The sequence below is a fragment of the Protobothrops mucrosquamatus genome, unplaced genomic scaffold (assembly GCF_001527695.2).
Source record: "Protobothrops mucrosquamatus isolate PMUCROS unplaced genomic scaffold, P.Mucros_1.0 scaffold1468, whole genome shotgun sequence".
NCBI lineage: Eukaryota > Metazoa > Chordata > Lepidosauria > Squamata > Viperidae > Protobothrops > Protobothrops mucrosquamatus.
In genome coordinates, this window is record NW_015387646.1 from 325440 (window position 1) to 337400 (window position 11961).

Here is an 11961-nt window from a genome sequence, read left to right on the forward strand (position 1 = left end):
AGTTTATATTACAGCTTCTAATGTCAAATTGTACAAGAATAATTATGAAGCTTTATGGGTTAAGGTGCAAAAGGATTTAAATGATTGGAAAAAATTGCAATTATCTTTGTTGGGAAGAATTTCAGCAGTAAAAATGAATGTTCTTCCTAAATTTCTTTTCTTGTTTCAAATGATTCCTATTTTAAAAAAAGATGCTAATCTGGAGGGATGGCAAAAAGGTATTAATAAGTTTATCTGAGCGGGCAAGAAACCAAGAGTTAGGTTCAAGATTATGCAGGATATAAGGGAACGAGGAGGACTTAAAGTCCCCAACTTAAAATTATATTATGATGCGGTGGTTTTGACATGGATTAGTGATTGGTTAAATTTGACAAATAGAAATATACTTTCTCTTGAAGGACGGGACTTGTTATTTGGTTGGCAGGGATATTTAATTTATGATAAAAAAGTAGACAGAAATTTTAAGGCTCATATTTTAAGAAGTGCCTTACTTCGAGTTTAGAAGAAATATTATTATACATTAAATTATAAGATCCCTATTTGGGCAAGTCCAGGACAGATAATAGAGGGGATATCTAGGGGAGTTAATTTGGATAAAGTTTCTTATAAGGAACTACTTTTTCCGGTAGGACGAGATTGGCAACTTAAATGTTTAGTAGATTTGAAACAAGAAAATATTGAATATTCTTGGTTCTATTATAACCAATTGTTAATGAGGTGGCGTTTGGATCAAAAAGTTGGTATTACAGTACAGGATGTAAATTTGATGAAACAGATTAGAGATCAATCTCAAGCTCATATAAAAAGAATTTATAATGCATTGGTTGAATTGGATTCAGAAACAGAATTGGTGAAGGATTGTATGATAAAATGGGCTCAAAATATACAAGAACCGATTCTACTGGAAACATGGGAGATAATTTGGATTAGGAATGTAAAATTTACTCAAGCTCAGAATTTAAGAGAAAATTTTTACAAAATGTTTTATAGGTGGCATTTGGATCCTCAAAAATTGTCCTGCATGTATCCTAATCTACAACCCAAGTGTTGGAGATGTGGAAATTTAGACGCAACTTATTTCCATATGTGGTGGACAACGTCCCCCCATTTCCGTAAGACCTATTTCTATACCACCTTATAAGTTTTATAAAAATTCTTTTTCTATTTCAAATTCGGCGTCTATAAAAACGACCCATAATACCTTCTAGACCTATTTTTTCTTTACCTAAACTACAACTTAAACTATTGACGACGTTCTAATGTAGTAGCTCAATGTTGGAAAACGGAACGTTTGCTCACTATAGAAGATTGGGTATTCAAAGTTTCAAATTTAGCAGAAATGGCTAAGATTTCTGCCTATGTGAAGGATTATTCACAAGAAAGATATATTTTGGTTTGGAGAAGATGGATAGATTATATTGAGAGTAAATATGGAACTAAAAAGTTTCATTTGTTTTTTGAGTAAACTTTAGAGTGTTAATGTAGTTTATTTTTATCTATAATTAGTAATAAGATGTTATAATTATTGTGTTTAATATATTTGTTTAAAAGAGAGTTAAAGGATGTTATAGATTTGTTAATCTAATAGTGATTAATGTTAGCTGGAGTATGGTTATTGTATTGTTAACCCTGTGATTGGCTCTGGGAAATCGGCGGGCAGGGAGGGGGGAGGGGAAGGTGGGGTTTGGGGAGGGGGGAGGTATATTGTAAAACTTTTATAAAATTTTCAATAAAAAAATAATAATAATATAAGCTGATAAAAACATTATACAGAGATGTTATCATTATCTGTACAAATATGAAAAAATGTCTAAATTTAATCATTTATATAGAAAATATTAAGAATTATATTTGTTTAAGATTGAAGGAGAATACAATTGGGAGAAGGGAGGATCAAAGAAATATTAATTAATATACTACTTATGGAATTATCAAAATCATTATTGACTTAATTATTATTGCTTTTTTTCAAATATGTAAATCAAGACAACATGCTGTACACCAGGCCCTGGAGATTATTATTGTAAAAAGAACAATGAAATTTAAAAAAAAAAAAAAACCCAGCAAAAGAGCCTTCTCTGCTGTTGCCCCCACCCTGTGGAATATTCCTCCTGCAGAGATGAGGCAGGCCCCCCACTGAGGCAGGCCCCCACTCTCCTAATTTTCTGAAAAACAGTTAAAACATGGCTCTGTGGCCTTGCATGGGAAGCTCAGAGAAGCACATAGCCATCGGGCTGGTTAGTCTCTGAAAGCTCACCTTTCACCTTTTAATTAATTTTAATCTGCCACCTCTTAAATTTTTAACTTTTAAATACACTGTTTTATATTTTAACATTTTATTGTATACTGCCCAGAGTCCCTATCTGAGGAATAAATGTGAAAAAATAAATACATAAATAATAAATTAAAAATGTAACATTAATCTATGTTGTGACAGATCTTTTGAATAAAGAATACTCAGCAGACACTTGAAACAGTATTTCTTTCAAGATGTAGGAAAATTAAGTAATTAAAGCTAATTATGGTTACTAATATTTAAGGCCATGGATGACAGCATTAAAGAAACTGCGTGCTTTTCAGAAATATTTAAAAATTGTGTTACCTTTTGTAAGACATCTAAAGCCATAAGAACAGCTTCTTGCAAACTTGTTAGAACTGCCTCAGTATAAGATGGTAAGATGAAAGGAGATGCATCTGAACTGATTGGAACAGAGATTGCACCATGTAGAATGACACCTAGTTTTTGGAGATCATCCATGCTGAAATCTGTTTTGATGTGTTGATAAAGGGCTGGATATATCTGTATTAAAGCTGTGAGAAAAGGCTGGCTGGGAATAAAAGTCATTTTATCAAAAGAAAGTGGAGGCTTTGTACTTTCTGAACCAATTCTAAACCAACTGTTCCATGCAGCCCACCAAAGATTCAAGTCTTCAATTTCATCAGTTATCACAGGGGGCTCAGTTGCACTGTATTTTCCAATCCTTTCTCCTATAGAATCAGCTCTCATAAAACATCTTCCAAGGTCAGCGGCAGTCACTGATCCTATGAGGACAGGCACAGAAACATTAATAGCAGGAGGTATATCAGGTTTTTCAGTTTCTCTAACAGGAGATACAATTTGTAAGATTTCTTGAAAGCTTTTCAAAGCAGCCAAAGAAACCTCATTGTTTTTGCTGAGTGCAGCTGACTGAATGTGATCAAGAAGAACATCCCAAGCTTCAGAAAAATCTCCTATTAGGGAAAAAGAAAGCTCAGTAAGATACTGCATGCTTCATCATCACTGATATATATTTAAAAAAGCTCACTGGTAAGAGATAAGATTGATTTGTTATAAAGTATACAAAATAAGATACATTACACCAGGGGTCTTTAAACTTGGCCCTTTTATGACTTCTGGACTTCAACTTCCAGAATTCCTCAATCAGGCACGCTGGTTGAGGAATTCTGGGAGTTGAAGTCCACAAGTCATAAAAGGGCCATGTTTGAAGACCCCTGCATTACACTATTCCCCAAGGATGTGTGAGATTTCACTAGTCTTTCTACCTCCATGGACACCATCCCAAATCTACTGCCCAATCCACTATTAAACAATACTGTGCAAATTCAAGTTAGGAGACCATTTCACAAGAAGTCCTCTCTTAAAGCTTAAATGTAAATTAAAGCTTAATTTACATCATTTGTGTCATTTGACCTCATTTGTATCATTACATAACTATGTGTGTGATATAAACATATAGGTAGTCCTTGCCTAATGACTACATGTTCAACAACCATTCAAACTTATGCTGGTGCTGAACGAGTGGTTCTTGATTAGTTCTCATGCTTATAATTATGATCCAGGTGCTTGGTAACTAGCTTACAGCACTGCAGCATCTTGCAATCACATGACTGTCATTTACTACCTTTACTGCTGTCTTCCTCAAACAAAGTTAATGGGGAATCTGGCAGGCAGTTGCAAATGGCGAACACATGACATTGCGCTTAATGCAAGAACCAGAACTTCATCACTAAGTGGTCAGTTACATGAAATGGCACTTTACAACCACATCACTTAGCAACAAACATTCAGTCCCAATTACCTTTGTTAAGTGAAAACTACCTGTATATAAATGACATATTTTATGTCATTTATATAACTGTTTAATTACACAAATGATTAAAGTTTAAAAGAATCATCTAAACTAATTCAAAAACAGTGGATTCTGGTACCTTGGGATGCTGTTTTGATAGAAAGTTGTTTTGATAGAAAGTTGTTTCAAATTCATTTAATTCAGATTCCATTAACAATAAGGAAACAGAGGGTTTTTGTCATAAAAGAGATTACTTCTCAATGTAGAATCAGCAAGAAAATTTTATGACATAAATAAACCAAATTTGTATTAAAAATAAGAATTATAAATAAAATCAAGAAGAAAAATAAATTTCTTATTCATGCAAAATACATCTGCAGAAGCAAAATGTCTATATAAAAACCCTGTCTTAAATATAAATAAGAATCCACTATACCTAAGGACTGTAACAAATACCGCCTTGTGTTGAATATTCTGGCTACTCCAGCCAATGTTAGTACCCATGTCTCAGCCCACTGTTTCTCTGCTGTATCTCGTGAATGGTGAATGAGAATGTTACCACCACCAGACTCAATCTTCTCTTTATCAGCAGTTGTAGAAGATTCCCGCACTCTATCCAGCAAATGAAAGAGAACCTATAAAACATTTAAGATCTTTAAACTAGTATCTAATTATTAAATAAAAACATTGGCAAATGTCTTTTCTGTGATGAAGAATTTGTAATTGGTATTTTATTTCAAGTTGGTTTTGACTCCTGGCAACCACTTGGACTAGTCCCTGCAATTTTCTAGGCAAGATTTGTAGAAGGGAGTTGCCATTTTCCTTCCTAGGGCTGAGAAAGAGGGACTGGCCTAAGATCATCCAGTTAGCTTCATGCCTAAGACAGGCTCACTATCTCACAGTTTCTAGTCTGATGTATTAACCACTACATTAACTGGTTCTCATTTTAATTTTACTACAATATAATTTTAAATTGAGTTACCACCTTTGTTACAGATTTAAGTGTTACAACAGAGCTAGCTTCTTTAAGTGCTTTTCTTTTGAAATAGAGAATTTTTAAACATTAATTATAATAAAAACAGTTGTTGTTTATATGGTAATAAAGAATTACAATTATATTAGGCCACTTTCTAATTTCACTTAATTCTAAAAACATACTCAATCAGAATATTGATTCTATTAACTAGGGATTCAAAACCAAAATTGATTTAGATAATAAAACAATGAAAGGAAAATAGTTTGTAGTGCTGTTCTTTCTATGAAATTATGACATCAACAATCATTGGCATACATAACAAAAGCCATATTTAAGGTGCTCAACAGAACCAACCAGCTGTGATTTGTGGTTTCCGGAATAAGCAGACTTTCCATCTTTATCTATGAATGTAATTGCATTCTCCCAAACAGAGGTATTCTGAAATTTGGAGGTTTTCTTGGACCTATGGCTTAGGTTCAAAGAGCAGAAGGAAGCGGTGGCTAGGAAGGCTTTTCTATAAGTTCCTCTTGTATACCAATTGTTCCCATTTCTAGCATGGGAAGCTTACTTATAGTAACTCATACCATTGTCACTTCTCATCTCGATTACCATAATGTGCTTTACATAGCTCTGCCCTAGAAGAGCATTTGAAAGCTTTAACTTGTTCAGTATGCAGTAGAATAAGCAGTTTGGGACATTTCATGGTAAGCTAATACAGTGAGGGAAAAAATATTTGATTCCCTGCTGATTTTGTACGTTGTTCACTGACAAAATAATAGTAATAACAACAATAATAACAACAACTTTATTGTCACTTTGAATGTACACCAATCGGCATACATCAAAATGAAATTTTGTTGCATATAGCTCTCAAAGAGTCACCACCTCCGATATACACTCCTTGTTCATGGCCAGCTCAAGTTTCAGATCATCCATTTTAGTCTCTAGGGAGCGAACAATGGCAAACAGGACAGATGGAAATGGAGCTCTATGTGGATTAGCCCTCAAATTAGCTTGTATTCCTGCACGACAACCTCACCTGCTTTCCTTTTTCTGATCCTGACTCTTCCACCTTTTCCTTAAAGAGGCCTTGCTTTTTTTCGCCCCTGGAGCATGCTGCCGCCACCACAACTCCTCCAAAAGCCTCTCTCTCTTCCACTGGGCCTGCCAACAGCCTCATCCAGTTCCTTCGCTCCATAAGCCCCAGGTCCTCTCCTCCTCTGCCTCCTTTGGAAACAGCCCTGATTTGCAATAGAATCCATCACTGGGCCAGCAGTCAGATCTTGCTGCTGGCAGAACAATTTCAAACAATGCCAACGACTTTTAATGGTCTCACCAACAGTTCTGAAACAGCTAGAAATGCACCATGCCAGCAAAGATTGTCGGTCGTATGTTACCTTAGTTCCACCACGTTGCTCAAATACATCAAAACCTTCCTGGCCCATATCACTTAATATCCCTCCCAAAACTTTTCACCTTCGAGAGCCAATGCAGCCGCAGCCGATCCAGGCGCCGCCATCTTAGAACTCAATCAGTCTATAATTGCAATGGTAGGTTTATTTTAACAGTGAGAGACAGAATAACAAAAAAAATCCAGAAAAATGCATTTCAAAAAAGTTATAAATTTGCATTTTAATGAGTGAAATAAGTATTTGATCCCCTATCAATCAGCAAGATTCCTGGCTCCCAGGTGTCTTTTATACAGGTAACAAGCTCAGATTAGGAGCACTATCTTAAAGGGAGTGCTCCTAATCTCAGCTTGTTACCTGTATAAAAGACACCTGTCCACAGAAGCAATCAATCAATCAGATTCCAAACTCTCCACCATGGCCAAGACCAAAGAGCTGTCCAAGGATGTCAGGGACAAGATTGAAGACCTACAAAAGGCTGGAATGGGCTACAAGACTATCGCCAAGCAGCTTGGTGAGAAGGTGACAACAGTTGGTGCGATTATTCGCAAATGGAAAAAACACAAAATAACTGTCAATCACCCTCGGTCTGGGGCTCACAAGATCTCACCTTGTGGAGTTTCAGTGATCATGAAAATGGTGAGAAATCAGCCCAGAACTACACGGGAGGATCTTGTCAATGATCTCAAGGCAGCTGGGACCATAGTCACCAAGAAAACAATTGATAACAAACTACGCTGTGAAGGACTGAAATCCTGCAGCGTCCACAAGGTCCCCCTGCTCAAGCAAGCACATGTACAGGTCCATTTGAAATTTACCAATGAACATCTGAATGATTCAGAGGAGAACTGGGTGAAAGTGTTGTGGTCAGATGAGACCAAAATCAAGCTCTGGCATCAACCTAACCCGCCGTGTTTGGAGGAGGAGGAATGCTGCCTATGACCCCAAGAACACCATCCCCACCATCAAACATGGAGATAGAAATACTATGCTTTGGGGATATTTTTCTGCTAAGGGGACAGAACAACTTCATCACATTAAAGGAACGATGGACGGGGCCATGTACCTTCAAATCTTGGGCGGGAATCTCCTTCCCTCAGCCAGGGCATTGAAAATAGGTTGTGGATGGGTATTCCAACATGACAATGCCCAAAACACACAGCCAAGGCAACAAAGAAGTAGCTCAAGAAGCACATTAAGGTCCTGGAGGGGCCTAGCCAGTCTCCAGACCTTCATCCCATAGAAAATATGTGGAGGGAGCTGAAGGTTCGAGCTCCCAAACGTCAGCCTCAAAACCTCAATGACTTGGAGAGGATCTGCAAAGACGAGTGGGACAAAATCCCTCCTGAGATGTATGCAAACCTGGTGGCCAACTACAAGAAATGTCTGACCTCTGTGATTGCCAACAAGTACTAAGTCATGTTTTGGGAAATGGTCAAATAGTTATTTCACTCATTAAAATGCAAATCAAGTTATAACTCTTTTGAAATGTATTTTTCTGGATGTTTTGGTTGTTATTCTGTCTCTAACTGTTAAAATAAACCTACCATTACAATTATAGACTGATCATTTCTTTGTCAGTGGACAAACATACAAAAACAGCAAGGGATCAAATAATTTTTCCCCTCATTGTATAACACTATTGCTTCAGGAGCTGCTGTAACTTCTAGCAAGCTTCCAGGTATAATTCAAACCCCTAGTTATTATCTATAAAGCCCTACAGGGCAAAGAGCCATGTTATCTGCAAGACTGTCCAGAAGAACTGCAAAGATGGGCATACTTGCTCATCATACTAGTACCCTACTATTAAGCAATGTCATCTTGTGGGAACCAGGAATTATACCTTCCCTATCACCATGTCTTTCCTATGGAACAGCCCCATTGATCTGAATGGATCTCTGTAATTAAGATGAATGTTGTACCAAAGATGCTTTTTCTGTTCCAGACATTACCAATACTTGCAACTGAATAATACTTTAATAAATGGCAAGGGATATTTCCAAGTTCATATGGCAAGGGAAGAAACCAAGAATTAGATATAAGTTATTGCAAGATGCTAAGGAAAGAGGGGGTTTGGGTTTACCAGATGTAAAATTGTATTTTGATGAACCTCCAGAATAAGAGGCAACTTGATTTGGAAAGTCATGAATTAAGGTTTGGTTGGCAGACTTATTTATGATATGATAAAGTTAAAGTTATTGTTGATTTTAGTAATCACTTTGTCAGATGTGCCATACTAAGAGTATGGAATAAATATAAAACAAGATTCTCCACAAAGTTGCCTCTTTGGGTGTCTCCACAGGAAGCTTTTTTTAAGAAAAGAAATGGTTGCGAAGCCGGACTGATAGACTTATGGTAAAATAATACTTTTCAATTCGGGTGACCCTACTCTTAAATCGAAGGAAGAATCAGAGGGTTATGCTTGTCATTGTTTTACATATCAACAACTGAAAGAAATATTTAAATTAGATAAAAAGTGTTATGGGTTTGATTTTGTTAAAAATGAATTTGAAACATTATTGTGTGGTAGTGATGAACATATTGCTAAGTTTCATAAAATGCTATTGAAATTGAATTTGGAAAATGAACGTGTAAAACATTTTATGATATAGTGGGCAAGGAACTTTGGATATAAAGTGATGCTGGAACAATGGGAGAATATGTGGACGAAAAGCTTAAAATTTACATTGAATTACAATTTAAAAGAAAACTTTTATAAGATGATGTATCACTGGTATTTAACACCAGATAAGCTATCTAGAATGTACAAAGGTATTTCAAATGAATGCTGGAAATGTAAATGTTTAAGAAGGGACCTTTTACCAGTTAAGGTGGACATGTGATAAAGTAAAGGATTCATATTTTAATACAGAAAATCCTTAAAGTAAAGATAAAGATTAAACTATACATTTGGGGGGGGGGGTTTTAATGGAAAAAGACTTGGGAAAAAATTTGGAACTTTGATCTTGTATATGTTGATGGCAGCAAGATTACTGTATGTACACAAATGGAAGGACATTTCGATTCCCACTATGAATGAATGGCTACAGAAGTTGATGGAGTTGGCAAAGATGGCTAAATTGACTGTTTGATTAAAGAAAGGAAAGTCCAGACGGCTTCTGGACTTTGTGCTTGACGTGGAAAAAAATGAAAGTTTGATTTTGGGTTTTACTAATTAGATTGATTTGTTGGTACAGAAATGGCTAGTTTATACTATTATGAAAAAGTAAAAAGTTGAGGTTTGATGTTAATGTTTTATTCTACTGCAACAGAGGAAGTCTAAAGTCAATGTCTTTTCTTTACTTTTCCCCTTCTTTCCCTCACTTTCCTTTCCCTTTTTCCTCCCCATTGTGTCTTACTATTTGCTTTTATTTTGTATTTTACTCTATAATTCAGTTTGTTGTTGTTAGTTGTGAAGTCGTGTTCGACTCATCACGACCCCATGGACAATGTTCCTCCAGGCCTTCCTGTACTCTACCATCTTCTGGAGTCCATTTAAGCTCACGCCTACTGCTTCAGTGACTCCAACCAGTCACCTCATTCTCTGTCGTCCCCTTCCCTTCTTCTATTGCCCTCAATCTTTCCCAGCATTAGGCTCTTCTCCAGTGAGTCCTTCCTTCTCATTAGGTGGCCAAAGTACTTGAGTTTCAACTTCAGGATCTGGCCTTCTAAAGAGCAGTCAAGGTTGATCTCCTCTAGGACTGACCGGTTGGATCGCCTTGCAGTCCAGGGGACTCGCAGGACTCTTCTGCAGCACCATAGTTCAAAGACCTCAATTCTTTTACGCTCAGCCTTTCTTATGGTCCAACTTTCACAGCCATACATTGCAACTGGGAAAACCATGGCCTTGACTATACATACTTTTGTTGGCAGGGTGATCTCTCTGCTTTTTAGTATGCTGTCTAGATTTGCCATAGCTTTCCCCCCAGGAGCAAGCGTCTTTTAATTTCTTGGCTGCAGTCCCCATCTGTGGTGATCTTGGAGCCCAGGAAGATAAAATCTGTCACTACCTCCATTTCTTCCCCATCTATTTGCCAGGAATTGAGAGGGCCGGATGCCATGATCTTGGTTTTCTTAATGTTGAGTTTCAAGCCAACTTTTGCACTCTCTTTCTTCACCCACATCAAGAGGCTCTTTTATTCCTCTTCACTTTCTGCCATTAGAGTGGTATCATCTGCATATCTTAGGTTGTTGATATTTCTTCCGGCAATCTTAATTCCAACTTTTGATTCATCTAGCCTTGCCTTTCTCATGATCTGCTCTGCATATAAGTTAAATAGGCAGAGCGACAGAATACAGCCTTGCTGGACTCCTTTCCCAATTTTGAACCAATCAGTGGTTCCGTGTCCAGTTCTCACTGTTGCTTCTTGACCCGCATATACATTTCTCAAGAGACAAATAAGATGGTCTGGTACTCCCATCTCTTTAAGAACTTGCCACAATTTGTTGTGATCTACACAATCAAAGGCTTTAGCATAGTCAATGAAGCAGAAGTAGATGTTTTTCTGGAACTCCCTAGCTTTCTCCCTGATCCAGCGTATGTTGGCAATTTGATCTCTAGTTCCTCTGCCTCTTCGAAATCCTGCCTGTACTTCTGGAAGTTCTCGATCCACATACTGCTGGAGTCTAGCTTGTAGGATTTTAAGCATAACTTTACTTGCATGTGAAATTAGTGCAATGGTGTGATAGTTTGAACATTCTTTGGCATTGCCTTTCTTTGGAATTGTAATGTAAAGTGACCTTTTCCAATCTTGTGGCCACTGTTGAGTTTTCCAAATTTGCTAGCAAATTAAGTGTAGCCCTTTTTACTACATCGTCTTTTAAGATTTTGAATAGCTCAGCTGGAATACTGTCACCTCCACTAGCTTTGTTGTTGCTCAGCTTTCCTAAGGCCCATTTCACTTCACATTCTAGGATGTCTGGCTCGAGGTCAGTGACCCAGTAGACCCATCGTGGTTATCAGGGACGCTAAGCTCGTTGTTGTATAGTTCTTCTGTGTAATTTTGCCACTTCTTCTTAATCTCTTCTGCCTCTGTTAGGTCCCTGCCATTTTGGTCCTTTATCATGCCCATCTTTGCATGAAACGTTCCCTTCATATCTCCAATTTTCTTGAAGAGATCTCTGGTTCTCCCTATTCTATTGTTTTCTTCTGTTTCTTTGCACTGTTCATTTAAGAGGGTATTCTTATCTCTTCTAGCTATTCTCTGGATTCTGCATTCAATTGGGTGTATTTTTCTCTTTCTCCCTTGCTTTTCGCTTCCTTTCTTTCCTCAGCTATTTGCAAACTTTCTCAGACAGCCATTTTGTTTTCTTGCATTTCTTTTTCTTTGGGATGGTTTTAGTTGCTACCTCTTGTACAATGTTGCGAACCTCCGTCCATAGTTCTTCAGGCACTCTGTCTATCAGATCTAATTCCTTAAATCTATTTGTCACCTCTACTGTATATTCATCAGGGATATGATTTAGTTCATACCTGAGTGGCCTAGTGTTTTTCCCTACTTTCTTC

General features: G+C 37.1%; 1 protein-coding gene across 2 annotated transcripts in view; it reads right to left on the reverse strand.

The window, feature by feature from the left end:
- The window catches only part of MON2 (MON2 homolog, regulator of endosome-to-Golgi trafficking), a 159996-nt gene that overhangs the window by 53577 nt on the left and 94458 nt on the right, over nucleotides 1-11961 (reverse strand). For both annotated transcript variants that reach the window (XM_015822118.1, XM_015822117.1), the window contains exons 25-26: nucleotides 4507-4705; nucleotides 2603-3231 (exon numbers count right to left, since the gene is read on the reverse strand). In XM_015822118.1, coding sequence (XP_015677604.1) covers nucleotides 2603-3231; nucleotides 4507-4705 — 828 coding nt within the window. The remainder of the gene's footprint in view (nucleotides 1-2602; nucleotides 3232-4506; nucleotides 4706-11961) is intronic.